The sequence below is a fragment of the Harpia harpyja genome, chromosome 1, assembly GCF_026419915.1.
Source record: "Harpia harpyja isolate bHarHar1 chromosome 1, bHarHar1 primary haplotype, whole genome shotgun sequence".
Taxonomy (NCBI): domain Eukaryota; kingdom Metazoa; phylum Chordata; class Aves; order Accipitriformes; family Accipitridae; genus Harpia; species Harpia harpyja.
The window spans coordinates 60,611,960-60,638,352 of NC_068940.1; the positions used below are offsets into that span (position 1 = coordinate 60,611,960).

At 39.2% G+C, this 26,393-nt stretch overlaps 1 protein-coding gene and 1 long non-coding RNA gene across 7 annotated transcripts in view; both read left to right on the top strand.

Annotated features, from left to right (window-relative positions):
- Positions 1 to 12,601, top strand: part of GOLGA4 (golgin A4) — a 69,921-nt gene extending 57,320 nt beyond the window's left edge. For 5 of the 6 annotated variants that reach the window (XM_052796592.1, XM_052796602.1, XM_052796575.1 and 2 more), the window contains 4 exons: positions 1,881 to 1,984; positions 7,078 to 7,164; positions 9,696 to 9,759; positions 11,860 to 12,601. In XM_052796592.1, coding sequence (XP_052652552.1) covers positions 1,881 to 1,984; positions 7,078 to 7,164; positions 9,696 to 9,725 — 221 coding nt within the window. In that variant the 3' untranslated portion in view covers positions 9,726 to 9,759; positions 11,860 to 12,601. The remainder of the gene's footprint in view (positions 1 to 1,880; positions 1,985 to 7,077; positions 7,165 to 9,695; positions 9,760 to 11,859) is intronic. The other variant, XM_052796584.1, reaches the window with a different exon arrangement.
- Positions 12,602 to 13,351: 750 nt separating this feature from the next.
- Positions 13,352 to 25,765, top strand: LOC128145866 (uncharacterized). The gene is made up of 4 exons (XR_008236612.1): positions 13,352 to 14,357; positions 15,876 to 17,282; positions 18,094 to 18,162; positions 24,768 to 25,765. It is a non-coding gene; the product is annotated as an uncharacterized LOC128145866 (long non-coding RNA).
- The last annotated feature ends 628 nt before the right edge of the window (positions 25,766 to 26,393 follow it).

Below are 26,393 nucleotides of genomic sequence, written 5' to 3' on the forward strand. Positions count from 1 at the left end.
TTGTGATTAGAGTTCCTTTACAAGATCTCCTGTGCTGACACAGTAATAAATAAAATAAAATCCTGTTTCCACTTGTAGCCTGTGTGATATGTGTCCTTGAAAGTGGTTTTGGAGCTGAAAAATCCCCTGGCGTTTCAGGCAAATAACAGTCTCATCATTACTCGACTCATGGTGAGCACAGGGAATGGCAGGGAACAGAACAGAACAGCTATGCTGTGTTGTGCCCAGAGTTCTGCATGACAAGCTCTGACCTCGGTGTGAGGGCTCCCTCCAGGAGAGCAGCTCTCTGCCTTCCCCAGGCTGAGCTGAGACATGTCCCCTGGGCCCTTGGCAGGAGACGGGGAGGGTGGGGGTCCCAGGGGAGTCCGGGCCCAGCCGTTGAGGCCTATGAGCACCCCCAGGACCCTGACAGAAGCAGACTTGCACGGCTCATATGCCCTCCTTTAGACAGTGGTGGTTGGCCACCTTGGAGACAGAGTTTTGGGCCAGGTGGACCTTCTGTCTGGTGGAGTACTGTTGTTCTCAGGCTCATGTGTTTTAGCATGTTTTTGCACGGGAAACAGGTCAGACACTTCTAAAAATGAGTCCAAGGAGCAAAAATAAAATCCAGGGGTAATGAACAGGTATTGCTCAACTCCAAAAGGTTTGCAACCCTTTAGTTGAGGAGCATGTCCTGCTTCAGACTGAGGCCTTGATCTCTGAGCCTCACTAGTGTCAGAGATGTGGGGGCTTGCTACCCTGTGGAAACCCAGCTAAACTGGATGAACACAGAAGACTTTCAAAAACCGCACTTCACACTTGCTTTGTGCAGATTTGTGCGGATGGTCCACTTATCTTGAGACGATCCACAGCTCTCACCCCCACCAGAAGGCACATGCCTCCTCCCCACAACGTGACAGAGCCCATGCCTAGGCTGGGACGTGGTTATGGGTGTTCAGTGCCTTCTGCTAGTGCAGGGCTGGGTAGAAATGTCATCAGAGATTTCCTCAGCATGTACTGGTAGGGAAAGGAGGAGGTAGGAAGAAGCATAGCATAGCATAGTTCAGCTGGAAGGGCCCTACAATGATCATCTTGTCCACCTGCCTGACCACTTCAGGGCTGATCAAAAGGCCAAGCATGGTATTAAGGATGTTGTCCAAACGCCTCTTCAACACTGACAGGCGTGGGGCATCAACAGCCTCTCCAGGAAGCCTGTTCCAGGGTGTGACCACCCTCTCGGTAAAGAAACATTTCCTCATGACAAGTCCAAATCTCCCCTGACGGACGCATCTTTGAGCCATTCCCACACATCCTGGCACTGGGTACCAGGGAGAAGAGATCAGCACCTCCCTCTCCACGTCCCCTCCTCAGGAAGCTGTCGAGAGCAGTGAGGTCACCCTCGGCCTCCTTCTCTTCAAAGTGGACAAACCCCGAGTCCTCGGCCGCTCCTCAGAGGACATGCCTTCCAGCCCCTTCACCAGCTTTGCTGCCCTCCTTGGGACATGTTCCAGTGTCTTCCCATCCTTTTTTAAATGGTGGGGCTCAGAACTGCACACAAAGTGAGGCCGCATCAGCCCTAAATACAGCTGGATAATCACCCCTTTTGACTGGTGCGTTATGCTGTGTTGGATGCACCTCAGGATGCAGTTTTCCCTCTTGGCTGCCAGGGCACACACTGCTGACTCCTGTGGAGACTCCTGTCAACCAGCACCCCCAGACCCCTTTCTGCAGGGCTGCTCTCCAGCCACTCCTCTCCCAATTTAGGCTTGTGTCCAGCAGCACTACTCCATCCCAGGTGCAGATTCCAGCATTTATTCTTGTCCAATTTCATGCCACTGGTGAAACTTAGATTCATATGAGTGACTGTCAGTGTAAATATTCTCTTATTTTTGTTTGCACAGATGGAAACCTTCACCATACTGACGTTTCCCTCTTTGGGGAGCCTACTGAGTTTGAATACTTGAGGAAAGTGCTGTTTGAATATATGATGGGTCGTGAGACAAAGGTACGGAAAGTTGTATATTGTGATGTGATTCAGGTTAGAATACAGTTTAACATCTTTGCTGTGTAGATAAGAAGTACTGTGTGTTTGTGATTTGTTACATGCTGTTTATTACTGACACAGGATTCGATAGGCTTTCACGTCTTTTTTTCTTAAGGGGCATGATCCATACCTTAAACTTTGTCAGCATGCCAAGATGACTGGTGGGGGAATGGGGGTTGTCACATGTCTCACCAAGGTACCTATGAGGACAAAAATCTTTATAGGTAGGTATGGTTTTCCTAGCGAAAGTCCTGTTTTCAGTCACGGTTAATGTACTGTGAAAGCTGGTATGCATGATATTAGCAAAAGTGTTGTTTTGATGTCATCTTGACACAAACATGACAAGTAATGGTTGGATTAAATAATAGTTTGTTAGTGGTCTGAAGATAGTGAAATATCTCTTTAGTTGTTGCTTAAAGATGTTTTTTAGGGCTCCCAAATCTGTATACCTTCTCTAGATGGTATTAATTTACTCTTAAAAGTAGTGAAAAGCTGCACAGTAGGCTGCTTGTTGTATGCTGCAAGCTTGTGAAATCAATCTTAAGCTGGAATTTTACTACCTTGTAACAATACCGATGCTTGGAGATTGACCGGGTTCAAAAGAGCTATGTCATAACACACATTTTTCTTGGATGATAAATGATATGTGGATGAATTTTTTCTGTTTGTTTTTTTCTTCTCCCTGGAGTTCCTCTGTTCTTTGTTGCACTGCTTTCAACTTGGACTACTATTAAGCAAAGAGGTTTTATGTAGGTTTCTATGTTAATTAGCTTTGTTCTTATTGTGCTCTGTGCAGAATAAAACTTGGTCTGTGCAGGACATCTTGTCCTTATGGGATTCCTCTTTCTCTCTCTTTTTATCCCATTTTTCACTTTGATATTAATTCCTTTTTTATTAAAAATACAAACCCCTGATCCAAAAAACCCAGAATCACTAGTTACCTTCTGTTCACAAGCCTGTGGCTCACTGGATGGCTCTCCTACTTTAATAACAAACAACTGAAATCGTTAAAGAAAAATACGTATATTACTGTATTTTATGATTTTGAATGGTGAGGGATTTAGGCAAGTGAAAATACTAAAAAATGTCGGCAATGTTTCAGCTTCAAACAAGTTTTGAGACAGCTGCAGATGACTATTGCAGATAGCTGATGCACGTAGCAAATTTGTATCAAGAAAACCTAATTTGAAACCTCTTTTTTACTCATGAAAGCTATTTCTTATGGATCTTCAAAACATTACTATACATGCCTCAAAACTTTGGATTATAAAGTTGTGAGGGTTTTTTTCCTTTTTAACAGTGATGTACTAAAATTTGCAGCTGATATCTTCAGTAACAGCAACAAACAACAATCAGTGCTAAAGTAAATTGACTTTAGGTCTCTCTTTCAAGTGCTTTGAAAAGCTATATGAATAAATATATATAATAAATTTATGTATGTATGCATTTATATGTATGTATGTGTTTGTAGACGTATGTATGTGTTTGTATTTATTTGCCCGGAGATTACATTGTATTTAACCAGAAGACACCATTACAACATTGCCTGCACACTGGCTCCTAAAAAAAAGATTAATTTTGGAAGGAGAAAAAATAAATCAGAAAAGATAGATATCTGGTTCCTACAATAATTTCAGAAGGCATTGTTTGAAAGTTGATACAATTGAAAGGGGAAATATATTTAAACAAACAACCAGCAGAAATAATTTTCAAAGCACTACAATTCTTAGCTTTGGGAAGTTAGATGTAGATAGGTAAGGGAGAAGACAGAGTTCTTAAAATTGAACGTGATTGTATTCTTCTCTATTATGTTTTCATACTAATTTGATTACTTCTTAGCAATTTTTAATTGAGGGTAAATGTTCTGAGGTATTGCAAGATGGGAAGAATTTCTGGTACTGTCTAGTCTACTATTAGCTGATCAAGATTGTAGCTGTACTGGCATTTACGAATGGAAAATTAAAATGGAATGAAGGCTAGCATTTTTACTGATTTAAATATGAAGACACTTCAGTCTCTTCGCTTTTGCTTCAGAAAGTACTTTCAAGCTGATTTCATCTGCTGGTTTTCTTTCAACCATTAGATGTGTTGCTGGAAGACACTGAGCTTAGTGTCTGCTCTCATAGGGATTGTATCATATAATCTTAAATTTACTTGAAAACTGGTTTCATCCTGCTACACTGACTGGAAACCCATGAGCAATGACAATGTGATTGATAAAATCTTTTAATACACAGTCTAAGTGTGTTAGTAAAGTATTAACAAGTGCTTTTTTTCCCCCAGCAGTCCTTGAGTTAAGATCTGTATTGAGTTTTACCTCCTTGGTACAGACATAACTTTTCTCTCAGCTTTTGTTTTCCTGGACTAGATGAGGCAATCTTTTTTAATTTTCTCTTGTAAGATCATTCTGGTGGCCTTTCTCTGTGCAAGGTTTCTTTTTATAGTGCAAATACATATGCCATGTCTCAAAGGTGGTTCAGCAGTGGAATTGGTGATCTCTATAGACATTATTTTCTCTATATTGAAAGGAGCTCAAGAGAGTCTGTGCAAACTATCTAGGATGAATTGCCATTTATGCAGCCTGGTAAATGATCCTGGAATCGTATTAAATAGAGACATTAATGAACACATCAGTTGTGTTATAGTGCTAGAGACATAAGAGGTGTTGAGGGTTGATAGTGGCTCAGTTTCTAAGAGTCAAGAATGATGGTCATAATGTGTAACCTGTAACCTGTCACATTCTTTGTAAACTGCTTGACCAAGGTGTGCACATGTCTTCGCTGGGGGATTTTACTGTCTTGCCCTCCAGTCCAGCTTTATTTTTTGCCTTTTCCTTGGCAGGATATATGAAATGAGATTGCCAGCTTTTTCTAAACATGCACTTTGTTCAGAATATCTGAACCTGGAAATAAATGGCATACACCATGAGGTCAAATAAAATATTTTCTACAGACATGTGAACAGTTGCACTGTCGAGCTGTACTGCACACTAAATCTTAAGTCTTGCAGAAATCCTAGATGCTCTACTTGTAAATTCATTATGCTGTGTGGAGTCTGTTCTGAGGCCAGAAAATCAGTCTGGGCTTTGTATGTATGTAATAAACATGTGTGTTGATAACTAGGTGCATGGAAGAATGTAGTGGAATACATATGTGTCAGAGATAGTAAATTTATGCAGATCTTTTTCTGGCACCTTGACATGCTCTTGTGCGTTGCAGAAAAACAAGGGGTATAAAACAAAGGGTAAAACTTTGATTTTGAAGGTTCTGCCTTTGACCAGCAGCTCTTGAATTGAGGGGACTGATCGGTATAATTGTAAAAGTATTTTTTTTTCAGAGATGACATATTTAAATGTATCAACCTCATAGAAAGAAATGGGAATGCAAACCATCATCTCTTATAGCAGAGCTAGCTATTAAGTTTGCGAAAGCTCAGGGCCTTTGTATAGGTGGATGTAGAGATGCACACAGAGGAACATATGTACTTGCGCTCACACGCTTAGAGTTACTATGGGTTTTTAATAGTAGAATAGACTGTTACAATGATAAGGTAAGCCTGTATTAAACATACTGTTCTAAGTTCTGCAATCCTTGTAACTTTGTTTTATAACTATGCAACTGTGAATAGTGTTGAATAATTCTGCTTCAAAATATCCCTAGTGGCCTCAAAAACTTGGAGAATTTCAAGTCATTGCTAGTGATAAATTACAAAATGGACATTTTCAGGAAAGAAGGTTTTAGGCAGCCCCTGTTAAAGTTGGCACATAAGTATCTGTGCTTTCATGGAGTATTTGCAGCATTTGTAGATTTTTCTTTAAAATTTGCTATGCCATTGTGTCCTGTAGAAAATTTAAGAGAGGGCTTTCTTGATAGCACTGTTACAATGAGTTTGAATAGATTGTAAGCTCAATGCTTTCTAATCTTTTGGTCCTAAATAACTGTGATGAGGATTTTGGCAAAAGAAATGAGAAGAGTGTGATGTTAGTTTGTGGCATTGAGCACATTGCTTTGTATATCTGAGAACTGCAGTAGAGGCACACACTTCTTAATTATAGAACTGTTAATATTAAGCTTTTTCAGCTGAAAGTGTTCAACAGGGCTTGGTTTGTTTTGCTTTCTTTTCATTTCTATCCTTAGTTAAGTTATATACTGAAACAATTGTTGCAAATTAGAGCTTTACCTCTCACTTTTAGCTGCAGCCACTTTTGTCCTGCAGCTGCTTTGTTGCTACAGCCTCCTTTGTCATTCCACATGTGAGACTGGTAATAAACAGTAGACATTCAGAGCAGCAATCTTATCTCATCCACATTCTTTAAGAGCAGCAGTTATTGCTTTTGTAGCAATCACCTTTGGATTGAGCTGCACTGCACCTCTTACTGTGACCTCTCTTGTAAAAGTCACCTGGACCTTGTTTTGTGCCTTTTGGAGTTTCCTGCTCATCTGTGTATAAAATGGAAATAATCATTGCCTATTTTGCAGAGCTTTGTTATTCTTACATCTTCTGTCTGAGGATGTCAAAGCAATTTGCTATTTAAATATGGGGTTACTGTATACCCCCTAAAAATATTTACACAACTGGAGTTCCACATCTGACATTTGGATCCGCTTTCTCGGTGTTTCATTTCTTTACAAAATATTTGGATGACATGAATATAGTTGAATCCATAAGGACTAAGGTGCCATTCACCCGAAATGTGCCTTTCAGAAAGGCCACGTTAAGATCAAATGTGATAGGAGCAGTATTAATAACAGTATGCTGTCTTATTAATGGACTCAATTATTTGAGCATAGATACCATAGAGCTTACATCGTATTACAGCAGCTGAAGTTTGTGACAATGTGAAATGAAGACCCTTCGTGGTTTTCATATAATTCGCATAACATGTCACGCATATACGATGTGAAACAAGTAATTTTATCTCACTCATTTCACTATGTTTTCCATTGAGATTACTAAAAATAGTATCCAGTATTCTTAAATGAAATGCATTTTAAAATATTACAAAGCATTTTAGTGCATTTGAAGTTACTTATAGATGACCTATTTCTTTTTAGACAATGGCCAAAGTTATAACAACAGTACTGAAGTTCCCAGCCGATCAGACTCAGAAGATACTAGAACGAGAAGATGCTCGACCACTGGTAAGTTATATAAATAAACCAAGTTTATTCAAGAGATCAGGTTGCAAGAATAAGGAATTAGAAACTTTCTTTTAAGTCTTCTTTTCCCTGTGTCTGCATTCAAGAAAACTCCTTTTCTCCCTCCTTCCCTCTTCTTCAATGGAATGTCAAATTCCAGCTGTAGGTTTGAGTTTATAGCAGAAGTGAGGAAAAAAAGCAAGCATATTTTCTTAACTAGTATTTCTCATCATCGGTTAAGCTGGATTTCTGATAGTTATGGGTACGACAGAACAAAGCAAGTTCAGTCATCACTACTATTCTGCAGATGAATTTTCTAATCAAAAAAGTAATTGACAGAAAATTCATGTTTCTTAAATTCAGAAGTTTCTGTGGAGTCATACCAGTTTTCATGAAAAATATGTCGAGAGACATTTTTCAGTCCTGGGATAAAATTTCTGGCAAAAACAAGCCATTTAGCTTGTAAAGTAGAAAACTGATTAGTTCAATCAACTGGGATATGTGTGTTTGAATGAGGATATGTATGTTTTTATCTTAAGTGAGTATCCTAACAAGATTGGGGTTTTGTTTGGGGTTTTGCTTTTGGGTTTTTGGGTTTGTTTTTTTTTTTTAAGAGCCTGTGTTTTTGTACTGAAAAACCATCAAAAAATGTCAGATTCACTCTGGGTCAGGACAGGTCAAAAATAAGAGTCCTAAACACTTCACTTTGGTTTTGTTTGGTTGTTTTTTTTTCCCAGTTTCAATGCACTTATTGTTATGTGGCAGTTGCTTGGTATTTACCAGCTGATCTATTTACCAGAAAGGCGAATTTGGGTTTGAGAAGCAGAGCTGAAAGAAAAGAAGGATATATGAGCATAAACATTTATTTACTATTACTGTTACTATTCTGTGTATTGGAGGTATTTTTTATTAAGATAAAAACTACAGTAATAGATTTCTCTACGTTGTATCTGGAGTCAACACACTGATCCCTCTCTTTGTGGGTCAGCTTAATAAAATATTTAGGAATTAAAGCGAGAGGAAGAATTGCATCTGTTTCTCTCACTGGCCTTGCATATATATTTATTTAGCACTTGCAAAAACAGAATGAAATAAAAAATTGAACATTTTTACATTTCAGTTGAATTAAAGTCCTGTTGATACATTGAAACAAATTTAAAAAAAAATTCTACCATTTCATCTGCTTGAAGTATCAAATCTGAGGAAAATGTTAAGTACTTCAACATTTTCCTGTACACTTAGGTTTGAGAGTGTCTTGCAATCTTAAATATTTAAAACACTTTTAGAATGATAGAAATGCTGATAATACTGCAGCTCCAATAAGTATCATGCAGCCCAAACATTTTCTCTTAATGCTCTCTTTCTCTCTGATCTTCAAGTAGAAAGCTGGCTGCATTTTTTTTTTTTTTTTTTTTTTTTTTTTTTGCTTTAGCAAGCTAGAGCACTATTTAAGAAACATTTTGAGTTCTGTCTTGGCCAAAAGTGAGGTTAGAGAGGTGGACCTTATTTTGCAGTACCTTCAGGTTTTTGATACTTGAAACCTGGTCTTCCTAAAACATACATTCACAACTTCTGATACTAAATACAACTTTAACTTGAATTCATCCAACAAGTTTTGGTCCTTGGTATTAAAGCTCCCTGCTATTAAATTTTGGCTAGAACATACAGTGAGCTTTTTGCAGGCTGCAAGTGCTTTGATTAAGAATACAGTCATTCAAAGAGCTTCACGTCCTGATCAAAAACTTCTTGGATTTCACGTAGCAGTCCCTTCTTGGCTCAGATCTAGCCTATGCCTTTTCTCCTTTCCAAATCCACAAAGAGATTAAATTAGACATCTGATGGAAACTCAAATATTAGGGCGTATTATGGAGGATGTAGTAATTTTCTTCACTTTCAAAGTTACTAAGTTTGTTTACTGAAGCACAAATTATTTTGGGGGGCGAGTCTTTAGTCCTAAACAGAACTACAAAAAAGTTGGAGGGGTCTTCATAAATTATTCTGTCAAGAAATATGCTTGGGATTTTGTTTTTTATTTATTGACATTTACTAACATGGCAGTAGCGTTTCTCCACGCTTAATATTGGAGTGATGCTGGTATTTGAAAATATCCAGTATTTAGATCTCATGAGCAGTGAAGTTCTGAACTACACAAATGTGCATTTTTAACATAAAGCTTGGTTGTTTCTGTATTTCAGTTTATGGCCAAAACATCTATAACTAATTTTAATGTGTAAATTGTTAATTAACTGTGCCACTGGAAAAGAATAAGTGTGTGTAGTACTAAGTAGCTGTAAGTAATTATTTACCCTCTTAGCGGGCATATATTTAAGAGGTTTCTGAGAACTTTTAACCAACTCCTAGGTCTATAAACATATGCTAGATGAATGTATCTCCTTCACTAATCTAGCTTTTACTACATAGCTATTGTAATCTAACTGCAGCAATCTCATCTGTAAGCAGTAGATGACCACAGAGTTCTTATCTACACTATTAACAAAGTAGTCCAATAAGCTGTTTTCTTCCTGGCTTTGTAGTTTGCCTCACCTCGCAGTGGTATCTTCTGAATATCCCATCAGTCTGTGCTTAGTTAGCATGTGGGTGAGTGAAGCCTAATACATACTTGTTTTTATTTAAAAATGAAATGTGTAGTATGAGATAAATCATTCTTCTGCTTATTTTTCTTGCCTGCTTTTGTTTGTTAAAAAAAATACAAATTTTTTGTTCTATATGTATGTAATAAACTTTGTTCTACTCTTGATTGTGTTTTGCTTTACAAAGCTAAGTTTGAAAATGGTAAATAATGATTAAAACCCAATCTTTTTGAGTTACAAGTATAACTTCAAATGTTGATTGAGCTACAAAAATCTCAGTTGTAGAAAAAAACTAATCAGATTTTAAATCAATTAACATGTAATATTGAATTTTATTGCACTTGGCTTTGTTTTGTCTTTATTCACTTTCTGAGCTTTTTTTGAATCAGCAAATAAGTCAGATTCATGGGAGACGCTATACTGCTTGAATTATGACATCTTACAAATATGAGAATGGATTATTTTAAAAAAGGTTGATGATATATTCTCTGTAGAGGAATTAGGATATGATTCCATTTAAACATTAGTACCTTTCTGAATTGGAGCTTTGGCTTGGTATCAAGACAAGCTAGAGCACGCAGATTAGGGAGAACAATTTGGGGAGCTTTATGCTCTCAGTTTATTGTGCCTTTTTTCAGGTTTTATTAAGCTGCTTTCATTATGAATCTGCAACATTAATTGTAGTGTTACAGAAAAGCAACAGCTGATTTGGGCCTAAAGATGCAGGTTGCATCAGACTAGCCAAGCTAAACAAGCAACGCACAAGCAATAGCGGTTGAGAGAGGAGGAGGATATGGAAGTACACAGGTAAAACTTTCTGTGCTGCCTGATAAGATTATAATTTGAGTCATTAGTGGTGTATGATATTTAATAAACTCTTCAGGTGAATTCTACAGGATGTGGTCAGCCCAACTTTCCTCTTCCTCCTTTGCAACTGAAAAGCTTTGCACAGTTGCCAGGAATTGATTCACTGCATGTGAAGCAATCGCTATCTGTCAGCTGAAATGCAGTGCTTGGCCTGCACCACCGCCGGAGCAAAATGGATTAACTTAGGCTGTTTCCACTGCCAGTTATCACAATGCAGTTGACAGGCTATCTTTCTCTCTTGTAGTCATGCAAATACAGCCTTCAATACAAAATAATATCTGTTTCAAAGGAAAAAAATCTATTCATCTTAGCAAACAGTCATGGTTTCCACTTTATTTTGTGTTCTTTTAAACCTTTGAATACAATAGCGGATGCACTTTATTGCACTTAAAACACAATAGAGTTTGGACTGTTTGCCTCCTAGCCTTGATCACTTCTTGACAAAATCAGCAACTGTTTTTTCTAGCCCTCTGTTGAAAATAATTGAATCGTTGGTAATGATAGGACAAAGCTATTTACAACACTATTGCAGAAAGCACGTTTGAAACTTAAATTCTCATTATGCTGTCTGTAATGCTGGTGGGAAAAGTGCAGGCGTTCTCAGCTGCATTTGAAACTTATCACAGAAGGGCTTGATTTTTGACCCTTATGTCAGCGATCACCTGTTATACTTTCATAACTTAAGCTAATATGTGTGGAAACTGTTCAGACCTCATTATTGGATTGTAGTTTCTTACTTTATCTCAAGTATTTTTGTGACTTTACTCAGTAGATAGCCAGCAAATGGGATAATATTCTTACATGTATGAAAGGTAGAAATTAATATGATGCTGCCTTCATTGTGGAAGCAGTAAATATTTTCCTGGTTGAAGAGGCTTTTTGCTGGCCCCAGAATTTTACTTCATAATTTCAATTTTGATGATAGGCCTTATGCAGAGAGGACAACTTTGTTTTTCATTGGATTAAGCTGCAACGATGTGGTAGACTATCTATTTCCAGTGGGACTCCTGACTGGTTTGCTACAGGTTATTTCATTTTCATCACAGTTTCTCAACTGTTTTGCAGATACTGGAATGGAATTACTTGCTTGAAATCAGTTAATAATTTGGCAGTTTGACTTATCTGAAAACCTTCCATCTCCTATTCCTATCAATAAACAATGTCATTATTATTTTAATATTAAGTGCTTCTAAGTTGCTTTCAATAAAGTAACATTTGTTCTAACTTTTCATTTTTCTAGTCATGGCTACGACCATCATGAAGAAATTGTGATGAGAATGTCTCATGACACTGCTGCTTAGAAATATGTTCATATCTCTGTTGTCCCTTGAGAAGGGACAAGAAGAAAAGCTATTATTCAAGGTCAAAAACGGAACAGCAAGAACCAAAACTCAGCACCACCTTTGGACCATGAATATAGTTAAAACTGCCTTGACAAGAAACGCTAATCAGGGGTTATCTGGTGATGAGTCTTTTTTTTCTCTTCTATTGAACACTGTCTTCTATTTTGTGTTAAAGGTTATTTTTTTAAAGAAGAGAAAAGACTTAATCCTAGGAGGGAATTGCCCACTACTGTATCTCTATACAGGCTTTACTGGGTGCTTTTTAAGAGTTGAAATAAATGGTTTGTTTCTTCTATTTATTTTTTTATTTTTGAATGAATTGTGCAATACATTTTTGGATGGGTAGCGGTTGAGGTGATTTTCCTGATGAACTAGGTACTCTTGATGACTACTCTCTCCTGATTTATCTTATGATTGTTTGCTAAAGGTCACTTCTATATGCTTTTGCCTACAATAAACCCAAATTGCAGTACCTCATTTGTTTACTCCCAGCTTTTGTACTTACATTTTCTGGAGAAATAGTATGTTACTGTAAATTGTAAATAGTTAATACGTAACTGTATCATATGCTGATCTGTGACTGTTGACAGCACTAATCTGACAAGAGCTGAGATGAAATAAAGTTTATTTACTGTATAATTTTGGAACTTCTTTGGTATGATTTTTCTTTTGAAAGGGTCCACCAGTTTTGTTCTTATTCCTGTTCAAGACATGCTTACCTGAGACGTTTCCGGGCTGAAATCTGTCTCATAAGAAGAGCTATTCAAGTATATTGAGCTGTAAGAAGTCAGTGGAGGCCTTCAGATTTTCAAAGGATCACAACCTGTGAAAAAGACACATGGTGAGCTGAAAAGCTGGTGTGAGAATATAGAAAGTGAGGAAGTTTGCTTTGTAAGAGTTTGAAATTACATATTTTTGTTCTTTTAACTAATGCCGGTCTGGTTATTTTGGCATCTTAGTTGTGATCCTCAGAAGTGATATGCAAGTATGAATACATTTAACTTGTTCTTTAGCTACTTTGATACTTACCATATCAATAACTGTCATCTGTACTGTGTATGCTCGTTTGCCAGGATGGTTCACGGTGATCAGTCCTCCATGAGTATAATGTTTAACAAGTGTTTATAAAGAGCAGCAGTCCTCTAAATAGCTCACCTCTGAACATAAGCAGGCCTTCTAAATATCCTGCCTGCCTGAAAGATACTTCTGAGTACTGTTAGGAAGCGATGGTTAGTTGCTGATGCTGTCAGGCCTGGAACATGCATCCTGCTATGGGAATGCTCAGTCTGTTCCTTTGGGTGCTCTCCTGTTAGCCAAGGAAAACAGCGGGTCTTCCTGACCACAGAAACAGGTTTGGCTAGCGTGGTGTGGTCCAAACTGGCAGATTTGATTTGTTGTCCTGCTCCAGCTGTCGTGCCCAAGGGCACTAGCCAAAATTTTGTATCTCTGTGTACCCAGATTTTGTATTTCTCATACTGTTACCTAGATAATCTCAGCTTCATATGGTATTAGAGTTGTGATTACCTCGGCATTGTTGGCATTTCAAGACTCTGCATCCCCAATATTTGCCTCTGGTTATCTAGGAAGTTCAGCCTTTTCTCACATAACTCCCCCATAACCACCTGTGAGATCCAGCCATTCCTGCCAACACTATCCCTTCTGTCAGCTTCTCGTACTGTTACCTGTCCAGTTCAGCCATTTCTCTTGTCATGCCCAGTGCTTTTCCATGTCCTGTTCAGTTAGCTTACCCTCAGGCCAGGGCACGGATAGCAGCCTATTATTTGTGTGTGGCTCCAAAAAATAAGCAGAGGCCAATGATGTGGGATGTTTGATACAGTTGGGGTTTGGGTTTGGTTGGGGGTTTTTTTGGTTTTGTTTGTTTGTTTGTTTGTTTTAATTGCAAATGCACTGGCATTCACCTTTTTTGTCATCTGCATAAAAAGAAATAAAGAAGCTGAATTTATTTGCACAGTTTTATATCCTAATGAAACTGGGAGAATTGCAACAATTTGAGTGCTGCAAGGTCTATTGTGGCCACGAGCTGTCTAAAGAATACATCTGGGTTCAAATTATTGTTTACAGTCTAAAGGGACATGCCTTGCCTTTGATAGTTAAGGACGCAGAGTTACATCTTTACTTCCCACTGCCTTGTCTCTGTCAAAATCTTTTAATTCTTATGCTGCTTTATTATTTGTGGCTTCTGGTTTTTTTAGGTTTTTTTTCTGAGCTTTTTCCTTTTATAAAACATCAAATGTATCAAATGTGGTTTAAAAAAACAATATTCTTTGCAATGGTTTCAGTTGTAAGAGTTTCTCTTTGCTTATGTTGCGTAGCAGAATGGCATCCTCCAGGATGTTGCCTGACACAGCAGCAGCCTGGACCAGACTTGACATGGGTACGTTTGGCTCTGAAAAATGTATGTTCCTCTCATAGCTGGCCGAGGATTTGTAGGATTTTGCTACCGCTATCATTACAGCAATCTAAAAATGTAGATTTGAGTTTCAGGTTTCCATGTAAGGTATATGTTGTCTTAGGCTTTGGGAAATTAAATGCAGGGATCTGTTACTTTGACAGTGAGTATCACTATGATCACTTACAGTTCTCTTGTCCTTACAGATAGACTATTTTTCACGTTTTTTGTTTTTGTTCTTTTCCCTTTCCATGAAAGATACTAGTTATGGACTGGACTTTGTCAAGCATGACCTAAGTGCAGTGGAGCGAACTGAAATAGTCTGTGTAATATTCGTACAACATTGGATGGAGTAAATAATATTTTTTCCCTTAAGTGACCTAATTAAAGAACACAAAGGAGATTATAGAGTTGTCCTTGATTTTTTTTTTTAATGAAAATCAGATAACCACTCCCCAAATTCACATTTTGAAAAAGTTAAATGTTTTTTTTCTCTTCTATATATAACTCACAAGCAATCACATAACTATTCCTTAACATAATAGGAAAGTGTGTTAAGTACAAGTTTTGTCAGACTGAAGTTTTAACTGCTTCTAGATTTTTGTTTAAAGAGAATATGTAAATAAGGCAATGCTTTAGAGTTTAAATAAAGGAAATGAGTTAGGGTGAAAGCATGAAAATGAGAGCTTCACTTTGAGTAGTGTTTTTTTTGTTGTTGGAGTGTCATAAAATACTGCTAGTAGTGCCAATGTGACTATAAACTAATACACTTCAGGCTACAAATACTTCTGATTATAAAATATCCTTGTTCAGACACACGTAGCTAAAAGCCAAAGGCTGTATCAAAGTTTTGGCTGCCTTTTTAGCAAAGGTTAGAGGATCCCAAGCTTGTTCAGACTGCGTTGTTAGAAGACGCTCCTGCAAGAGAATGTATTTGGATTGTCTTATGTTGAACTTTCCCTCAGTCTTAGATGCAATATACATCATATTTATAATTTTATGGACCCATGCACATGTGCATAGAAAAAAATGTGTAGATCTGTTTATGAAGCAAAGACTTAAAATGTTTATCAAGCATCCTCTGGTGTCCTAAGGATTAATTTGTTAATTTAGATTAAAAATACCAGGATTTTAATTCCTGTATTATTTCAATGCCTAGGCTGATATTTATTGGCAACATACTGTTTAAAACTTTTTGTAAAACGTTTTCTATAAATCCGTCCAACTTCCAGTTCTGCCATTTATAGTCCCTCTTTCTGTGAGCCATACTAAAATTTATTTTCTCTCCTACATAGTACGTGCTATCTGGTTCTCTCCTCTAAAATGAGGATTCCAGACTCTCAGAAAACTAGGACGAATACTGAGAAGATTGGTTTCGTTTTGTAATTCGTACTTCTTGCATACAATCTTACTGTCCATCCATGTGTGCTACCGAAAATATTTTTTTTTCCCTCTGTGGAGTTTGTTAAATTGAGAAACTTATTTTTCATTTGCCTTTTCCAGAAAAGACAGCTCTTTTGCAACACCATTACTGATTCATTGTGGAAATCAAGATGAGCAGAAACTGGCAACCTCTCCCCAACGTGTGGGATATCCAGACCCAGCTATATATGAATCCTTGTGGCTGTTCTAGGCACTGGTCCTCAAAAGCATTGCTAGCATGGGATTTTCAAACTCTGGTTGTATATGTTCATAATGTTGCAAATTAGAGATGCTAGAACAGAAGCAAGCAGTAAGTTGCATGTTATTCTACATGGTGTCCATGATATAGGAGTTGCCACCTTTCATTTTCTCTTCTCTCGCAGGCTCTCGTTTACACTGATTCTAGTCTTCCTCTCTTAACATCGAGTTAGTTTCCTGTATGTATTAGTAATTTTAAAGGCACATTGACTGAAAGTAAGCACATCTCTAGAGATTTCTTTCATTGTAGAACAGTGACAGCTATTATTTCTTAGAGTTGCCACTTAATACCATGTGGCATTTCAGAGAAGAGGTAATTAAGCCCATGGTAACTATGTGTTATCTTATGGCTTTGCTATCACATCGCAGTACAGCAATGGATGATGATGGAGTTAAGTGTGGTGCAGACATCTGCTGTGATATGTGACTTGCTCCTCTTGGTTGCAGCTTCTAGAGCAGCCCAGGTCATGTCATCACCTGGTGGCCATTGGGCAAATGAACAAGGTAGGTTTTTCTAATTAGCTGTGTTGCCTTAACCAAAGCCAGTTTGATTTGGCAGGTAGCTTTTCCAAATGGAGACCAAGGCCTGCATGGCTCTGGGGGCTGACCAGGTTCAGGGTCTGGAGGACACTGGGGGCCGGTGCTGAAGCAGGTCAGCACGCCTGCGGCAGAGACGCCTTTGCCTGCTGAGCTGTACCAGCCTCTCTTTGTGCCCGGACAGCCTGAATCTCCAGCATTTCTGTAAGCATTTAACTTCACTGAAAGGAAAAGGGATGAATAGCAGAGTGTATGCTGTAATCTTTGCCACTGTTTATATTTTGGAAACTTTAGTGGTCCAAGAACATTTTTAGTCTTCTTATTTAGATCTATGACTCCTACTTGTTACAGTGCTGATGTCTGCAAGAAAAATAGCCGTCGCATTTAGCAGCATTATGCATGGTCCAGTTTTATTGGAGTAAGGGCAACACTTTAAAAGTTTTCTAACTTGGATGAGGCAGTAGTATATCTTTCGCAAATCAATCAAAATGATCAAACAAACAGTACATACAAATTTAGAACAGACATCTCTCTGTGCAGCCAACATGACCTATGCTCTCTGGTTCCTAAACTGTAAGCTGCTGCTTCTGCTGAGTCTTGCCAGTCTTTCTCACTCAAGCCACAAGGTCTGGAGAAACAGCTGAAGTGGAAAACTAAGAGAATGAGCATCTGAATTAGGAAGAGAGAAGAGAAGTAAGTACAGAGTGAAGTTATTTGAGATACAAGATTCATCGTGGCAGATCAGATGAGAAGTATTAAATATATTACTGGTTTTGTGTAGAAGTTCTGAGTTTACCATGTTTGCCATGTCTCTGAGCAAGACTCCAGCTGTTCTTGCAGCTGATCAGCTGTTGTGGAGGGGTAGAAGTAATCAATGATGAGCAGGCACAAGCTGTCCAGAAGTAGACCTCCCCACTGCCCATGAGATTTTGTGCCCCAATGCATGAGAATTGCTGGAATGGAATATCCTGTGTTAATGTAACTGGATATTCTGGTTCACTTACACATCTATATATTTTTATGGATACTACCAAATTATCATCCTTGCTGATGCAACAAATTATTCTGGAGATGAACTGCAGGATTGAAAATAATAGACTTTCTTTATCCCTTAACAAAATGGGCAGTACTTCCCTATGGCCAGAAGTGGAAAAGCCCACTGGAGGTGGTCTATAAGCTTGAAACAACTAAATTGCAAACTGTACAAAAAGAAGACACAGCCAATCCAACAGTTCTTATTGGTGTACGTTGTTGTGATGTCTGTCTAGGGCTTACAATATACAGAGTAGAATGCCTTAAAAATAATGGAGATTATTTCCCCTCCTCATAACTTAGGCTAGGACCAGAGTTATGTGGCCCTTTTAGAATGGTGATCAAATAAGGGGGGTGGGGGGAGGAGGGATGAGGTGAAAGACTAGGGTCTTCCTTTACAGTAATGAAAACAGTAGGTAGGCTGAGCTATCTTCAGACAGCAAATGTTCTGCTTTCCCACACTGAATTCTAGCTTTGTCTTCCCCAAAAAGCGTTTCCACATAGAAGGAAACTGTCCTCACCTTGAAGCCCTGCAGCCATGGTGAGTGTTATCTGTACGTTATTTAAAGCACGGCACGCTTCAGCCCTGAGATTCCAGTGCTGTTACTCACTGAATTAAAATCTATTCCAACCACAAATTCAGTACAGGAGGTGTCTAGCTTTTTTTTTTCCTCTCTGCTTCAGGTAGCACATTCAGGATGTGATGATTCTTAGGGTATTAAATTCTTTGAGATGAAGCACAGTTTCTGTGTATTTTATCCAGGTTCTGCCATGGGGGGACCTCATTTCTAGGATGGACGAATAGAAATGTTGCTATAAATACAGGGTAGGCAGGAGAGATCCAGGTTGCTTGTACTTTTCCTCAAGATGAGGATATCACCATGCTACCTAAAAATACTATGGAAGTTGTGCTGGTCTTACAGCGCTCACCTTATTCAATCAGTGAATAAATACAAAACTGCCATGCCAGTCCCTGGGAATTGGGGAGCACCTTTATCTATGGGCCAGTCTGATGTACATCTGTAGGGCTTTTTTTTTTTTTTTTTTAATGTGACTTGCTTAATATAATAATAGAGGGGGAGGGGAGAATGCACCAGTGGCAATGGCCAGCATGAATAAGGTCTTAAAAGGAGATGTGTGGTTGCTTTTGTAGTGTGCTGCGCATGGGCATGCGCAGGACCTGCTGTGTTTAGGCTTTTAAGCACAGGCAGATACACTGTCTTAGTTACTTGTAGTGGTATGAAACCTTTAGAGACAGCCATTCTGCTTGGGGAGCTAGACTTGACCTTGCACCTTCTGGATGGACACATGTGGACACCTTGATAGACTGGCAGGGCAAGCCAGAAGTTTTGGCAGAGCCAGCGGCTTCCTCTAGGCAAGAGCACTGCAGGCCAGAGAGCTGTTTGGTGACAGCCAGCGTTGCATTGCACAGGTGGTCTCTTCAGCTCCTCTTTTATGTGCTGGTTATGTGCAATTATTCACTAAACACTTTTCATTAAACACTTTATTTCATTTGTCTTCACTGACCCTTTCAAGTGCTTGTGCATCAGTGTTTCCTTGGAAATAAGTTTTTAAACAGGGAGAAGGTGAGGGTGACTTTCAGTGAGCTGCTAGACAGCATGGGTCCACTGCTTGTTTTATGTAGTGTGGGGAGACTGAGCGTAAGAGGCAAATGCATGAAGTCACCAGCTTATTTTTAGGTTGAGAATAAGAGTGTGTATTTCTGGGAGGGATGCTGACTATAGGGAAGCCGGAATTAACGTTTACTTTAGATAAGCTCTAATATTGACTAAAAATAGCAGTCAATTTATGTATTGTTATAGATCTCCTTCAGCAGGATCCTGATGGTTTTCAGAAAGCCCTTTGTGGTTGCAGTAATGGCGTACTATAGTTAGGGAATCAAATAAACGTGGTGGACAAGAGGAGGTAAAAATAACTTCAGTTCATGCCCTTTTGACAAGGTGACAATTAAACTTTGCTTGTATCTCATGTCACTGCTGCTGTGAACGAATTGTGAGCATACTTTGTTTAATGTATCGCCCTGGGATGCCTGGACTAATTTATCATGTGTCAGGGAAGGCAAAGTAATTAAACATCTCATCTGATTTCATGTGCACTGTGACCAGCCCAGCCAGGCTGGTCCCAGTTTTGTTGGTAATGTTGCTAAGGTCAGAAGCATGGCTTGCTTTCACCTGGGACATGCAGGTCTGTAAGAACGCACAAGGATGGTGGGGAAGCACGATGTACTCTTTAATTTTTTTCCAAAGGTTCTGCTTTTCTCTGAAATGGGAGACGAGGCTGAGCTTGGACTATTTATTTCTTATGGAGGAGCCTCTACCAAAACCCCAGTCTCACAGCTTGGGCACGACAGTCGCCGTCTCCATTTTGGAAGACATCCCAAGCCTTTTCTAACATTGCTAGTGCCACCTGGTCAGTCCTCATCAACTGAGTGAGAGGGCTCGGGGTGTGCAACTTTGTTTTAACAGAGTGATGCTAGAAGCAACTCAGTAGAAATCAGCAGGTGAACCACAAAACTGTCACATCGACCTCCAAATTTGTCTTATTTTTTTGCTTGTCTATGGGACGACAGGGTTGTTACTGCCAAATTCCTCCCAGAACCTCTCTTATACCAGGGCCAGTCACTGAGGTCTGTGAATAATGTCATTCATAAACAAGAGAGCCTGCTGTGTTATCACAACTGCTGTGCTTCTCTCTTCACGTTATTTGTAGTGAATATCACTGTGGGGATTGCAAATTCCTTGCCTTAATTCCACTGATTTAAATTGAATTATACGTGAAAAAAAATTTTGTCCTAGAGGGTGTGGGGGGTTGAGGGGTGTGGGTTTGTTTTTTTTTTTTTTCTTTTTTGTTGTTTTTTTAAAATCACTGGCATCAACACAGCATCATTCTTGCTATCCGGATGCTCAAATTCAGTGTTTTTCACATTATTAAGCTGGATAACTATGCTGCTTCTGGCATATCTCATGCCAGTAACAAGTCCTACAGAGTCCCACAGTTTACTTTTCTCAGCTACTGTGTATCTGCAGCATGCACCAAATTAAGCCATAGCATAGTAGACAATTTAGGAATACCTGGGTCACAGAAAGGTCCTGTGTATCCCAAATTATTTGGTTAAGGGCTCAAGCTTTGAGTGCCCACGCACACAACTGCAAAAAATGTCTTTTCTGTGTGGGGAGAACAGGTTTGGATCTTTCAAAGATGATAAATAGGCTATTGTTCACCTGAACTTTTCACACAAGGAGTGTATGATAGTTAACATGTGGAATAATAAACATTAAGTGGCTGGCTAATGGAAAGCAGATGTGCCAAGAATGCCAAGCAAAATGTTTGAAAGCTGTGGTGTAAAGTGGACCTTTCGACAAGTGGCCAAATTTCGTGTGACCACCAGGGTCTCAGACTAATAGATTTAGAAATGGAGGCTAAAAAGGAAAGTAGAGACACCACTTCGATGTATAAATCAGTGAGATTTGGTATCCTGTAGAAAAGTGGTGGATCACAGGATCCACCATGTGGTCAGTATTTCATGACTTTCTCATACCTAGTATGTGTTTCCTACTTGTGATTTTTGTTTTGGTGTAGTGAAATGAGATAAATGAGACAAAATCCACTTGTATTGGGCTTAAATTCTAAACAGTCCAGCTCCATCAAAGCTTCTGGGAACCTTTTCATGGGTTTCTGTCGGTTAGGTCCAGGCTGTTGAAAAGGACCTCTATCACTGGAGGTTCACTAAAAAGTGAAAATCAAATGAAGGAGACAATCAACAGTCTATAATTATACAACTAATATCTCTTCTTGAGCTATAATTTTATGGAAAACTAAGACATGTAAATCTAATGGCATTTAAGTTTGTATAATCTTTAAGTCTAGTTAATTCCACTTAGATTTAAAACTATTTCTGAAAATAGGATAGGTTCTGGTTTTATAATACTGTGTTTGTTTTGTGGGTCTCATCATCAGCTAGTCTTTTGAGTATGGCCACAGCGCAGCTAGTAGGGAGGGTTAGCTGTCTGTAAAGCTAACTGTGATAAGCTGCTGTGATAGCATTGCTGAAATACAGACTGCAACGTGGCTTTCCCCAGCCTGGGGAACAGTCGACTCTAGCTGTGTTTAGCATTTGAAATGTGCAGGTTGAAATCAACGGAATTTTTGCATGGGAGGTGATGCTTGCAGAACTCATTTACAATTTATCCTTTTCACTGCAATGTTGCAGCGTGTTGGTTCTCCTTATGAGATTCCCCCCATTGTCCTGAGGATTCTCTAGGAGAAAGGGGAAAGAGCTGCTGGCGGTTTGCAACTCAGATACAGACTGGGGATAGGGCTAAGCTACTTAAGAAAACTGTGATAAGGATCGATTGTGTCTCTGTCTCAGATACCTGAATTCTTGTCAGCCTGAGGTTGATGTAGAACTGCAGTTTTTGTGGCAGGTCTAATCCCCTCCTGATGCTGGACAAAGAATGGTAATCAGTAGGGGGATTTGATTTGTCATTTCTCTTTGATGTATTTCTCCAGGTAGCCTAGCACTTCTCCCAGAAGTCCAGGGCTAGCAGTAAAGAGGTAGTCTTCTGGGAAAAAGAGCTATTTTGTGAAAAGCCACAGTTTCAGTATTCACCCCCTTTACTTATAATCCCCATGAGGTTATTAAGAAGATTATGGAGAAAAGCTATAGGCTGGGGCAATGCCTTTTGAAAGCTAGTGACGCGTTTTTCTCTAGCTTGTATGATATGTTCAACAGCCTCATCTAGTCTGATTTTAAAATTCAGCCATGGGTGAGAGCTCGCTAGTTAGCCAAAAAACATTAAGTTAGACGAGACTGAGACAATGCTAGCAAGCAAGTTTAATTAAGAGCATATCAACCTTCTTAAGTATGGGGATATGCATGAGTTATGTTTTAGGGCTGTCATGGTTTTGGTTGCGTTTCAGTGATTGTTTAGGAGGTACTGACAAAGGCTAGCTTTCGTGTAGCGAGGTTAGTATTTCCAGAGTTTCTCTGTAGTCACGGATGAGAGAGGGGGTTTATCTCTTGACCATTTTTCAAAGTCCAGCTTCGGGTGCTCTGGATCGTCCACCGGTGGAGCTTCACTTTTCCATAACCATAGCTCTTGTACCTTGATAACCTGTCCTCACAGTGGTCCTGATGGGCATCTGTCAGTGGAGATGAAGGAAACAGAATTTCTTCATCATTTTGCTTAAGAAAGGCCTCGTGGGCCTGGCGCAGCTGTTTTAGGAGTAACTACCTGAGTCACCTTGCATGTGCTTTTGGAATACATTGCAACATGGCTTATTTTCAGATTTACACATTTTTATTCACTGGTCTTCCTTATTTATACATCAAAAGAAATAGCACATAGAGGATTTGATTACAGTATATTGCCAAATAAAAGTATGTCTCCTCTTGTTATGATGATAAAAGTTGTTTGATCTGTTGATCCCTGGGCTGTGGTAATGAGGTTCAATCAACTCTGAGTGACTGCGTACATGATTTCAATGGTGTCAGTGTGAAATAAAACCATGTAGTGACAGGCCTACTAGCGAGACCAACTCTAGTGAACACAAAGCAATTCAAAAGAAGCCTGTGTGTGTTTGGTTTGCAATGTGTGTGTCTACATTTTTAAATATATAGTATATGAATACGTACGGCAAGGTTGTAATTCAAACCACATACAAACAAACATATGATGGCTGTCAGAAAATGAGAGGTGCAAAACCTACTTGCTGTTAGCAGTGTATCCGAAATGTAGCCTGAGTCCTGATGCACCCTAAGCACATGCTTGGCTTTAGACCTGCCATTCAGTTCCCCTTAGGTCAATAAAGCACAAGCACGCACTCATGTTTAAGCATGTACTTAATGAAGTACATAGCATAGCTGAATAGAGACTGCCGAGTAGAGGTCTGTTGCATGAGTATGAAAATGCAGAGATCTGGATGTACTAAAGAAAGAAAAAAAAAACCCAAAACAACAAAAAACCAACCCAAAAAACCTTTATCAAATGGGAAAAATTTACCTGATGGATTTTTTTATCTTACTTGGCTCAGGTAAATTCCTTCAGTTACTGGCATACCACATATGATGAATGTTTTAGAAATATGTTTTACATTATATGATGCATTTTCATTTGGGCACAGATTGACCATAAATCATGCTGAAATATACCCCGATATTGAAAGCCAGGGCAAGTGTTTAAGTGCAATGTTAATGCATAGTTTTCAAGGGGATAGAAAAATGGAGGGACTGGATCACTAAATAAACTGGACTGCTGCTGAAACAGTACAGCTTAAGAAAAGAAATCCCTTAAATACCTAAAACGGGACAATTGATTTTTGCATATGAGGCTCTGAAAATTCTGGCTTTCTGCTCTATTCTTTTAGCTGTTATTACAAGAAGATGATTTTTTGATGAAATCATCAGCTTCTGTATCACTTAAGATTTGCATTGGCTCTGTCTTCCACCCAGATAAAACTTTTTGGATTCTCAATCTGTTTAGAAAACTCTAGTAGAGCTTGACGAGAAAGGTGACAGTGGTTGAAGAGCTAAAACCAGCAAATAACAGTACCAGCAAGAGAATAATTTTCCTTCTTTCCTATTTACTCCAGCTGGAGAGCTAGCTACAGCCAAATGCAAGGACAGACCAGTAGGAATTAAATGAGTATATTATGTGAGGAGATCAGTGTAGGCACCTCATTTAGTTTTCCAGTGGGAACTCAGCCTGAACATGTTAACTAGCAAAAGTAATTCCCCCTGCATTTGATGCAAAAATTGAGGGCAACTTCTCCTTAATTTAATGGGAATAACATAGGAAGGTGTAGTTTGTATCATGACAATCTGGATTTGCCAGTAAGCCTGGATGCTGCAAGTGATTTGATGTCTGACAGGCTGAAGTGGTAGGAGTTGAAATGTAGGCAGCTCCTCTCAGTGTGACTGTAGTCGTTTTGGAAGCACAGAGCTCCATCCCTGTCAATCCAACTGTCTCCTACCTCATTCTCTGGGAGGCAAGTGAGTGTGGGGAGTTCCCTTTTTATCCAAAGTATGTGATATGTATCATATTTTATGTATATATATTAATATTTTGGTCTTTTGTATTAACTCCTTTTATGTATTTGTTACAAAGCAAAGCTCCTCTCTGACAGCTTCAGCAGCGATGAGGGCTTGAAAGAAGGGAGGAAAGAGAAGTCTTTTCCATTCTCCTCTCAGTGCAATGAAAGGTGGCAGTGCTCTTCTCTCTCCCTCAATGGGGGAGGCAACCACAATCAGTCTTTTGCATGAAGCCACAGTGGAAGAGGAACTGTAGAGGTTGTTCTTCACCTGCTAGGCAAGAAGAGCTACCAAAAATGTCTGGAAAACATCTCATCCACTGAAAGACTAAAGAATTTCCACCTCCTGAGCTCCTTACAGCTGAGTCTGAAGGTGGATCAGATCACACAGCTCTGCGGGAACTGACTAAACATAAACTGCAGTATTATCATTAAGACCTGATTTACAAAGGTAGTTACCGATCTCCTTGTATTGAGCACTTGCCAGAGAAATATGGAGAATGCACATGAAGAATCGGCATGTCTCACAGCCGCGATGGGAAAGCTTTAACACAAGTTCACTTTAAACCTCCTCGCTAAGCACATACTGATATAAACGTATGAATAATGATTGGGAGAGGCAGCAGCCTTCTTATTAATGAGCTTATGGGATGCCTTCCCATCATTAGCATGTCCCTGCTGATGGATGCCAGGGCGGGAGAAGGGGACGTAGCCCTGTCCCCATGCAGGAGCACAGCCACTCCCTAGCTGTGGCTGGGAGGGAGCGGGAGGGCGCTGGGGCCAGGTTAGAGACATCCATACCTGAACAGACGGGGCTCAGAAAAGATGGTCAAATGCAAGTACAGTTGCTGTAAGCCTAAGTCACGGGTGCCTGCAGGAAGTCAGTGAAAACGCAGAGTTACTTGTGGATATAGACTGGCTTAAAACAGACGGTAAAACCTCAACCACAATAATACCGTGGGAACGCCACAGCACCACTTCGATACAAATGCGAGGAAAGGCAAATGGTTAGCACACCAAAAAGCAGTGTCTTAAAATTAAGAAAGGTATTGGTAAAAATAAGGAAAATTATATTGAGTTCAATATGTGCAGCACAGGAGCAAAATTATATGTATTAAAAAAAACCCCAAAACCAAAATCATGTGTGAAGTGGCATTTTGGGAAGAGAGGCATCCAGGAGGGAAACTATCTGTTAACACTCAGTCTTGATGGACCAGGTCTGTCCACAGCTGAATCTGCAAGCAGTGCAGACATGGGGCATTTGTTTTCTTTCTCTTTCCACAGTCAGAATATTATTGTGTTGGGTTTTTTTTTCCTGAGCTCTACAATTGAAGTTATTAATTAAAAAGTATTGTCAAGGGTGCTGTTTCACTGATGGTCCTCAATTTACAGATAACTTTTCTAATTTAAAAAGTAATCTGGAGACTGAGGCCTGCCAAAATACAACATGTTAAATTCCAGTTAAGTGCCTAATTAATCTAGGTGGGTGTAAACTACAAATTAGCCCTACGGTGCAGGTATGGAGCCTCCCTAGATGTTGCAAACATCAAGGTTCAAGGAGTGAGAACAGGTATGTAGAAATGCAGATACAGCTATTCCTAGTCTGGTTCCTTCGCAAAAGGTTGGCACACGATTTAATGTACTAGTCCTTGTTCTCAACCCTTATTTTTACCATCGTATTCATTTAACAGTCCATCGTTATGATGCTTGTCGCTGCAGTTG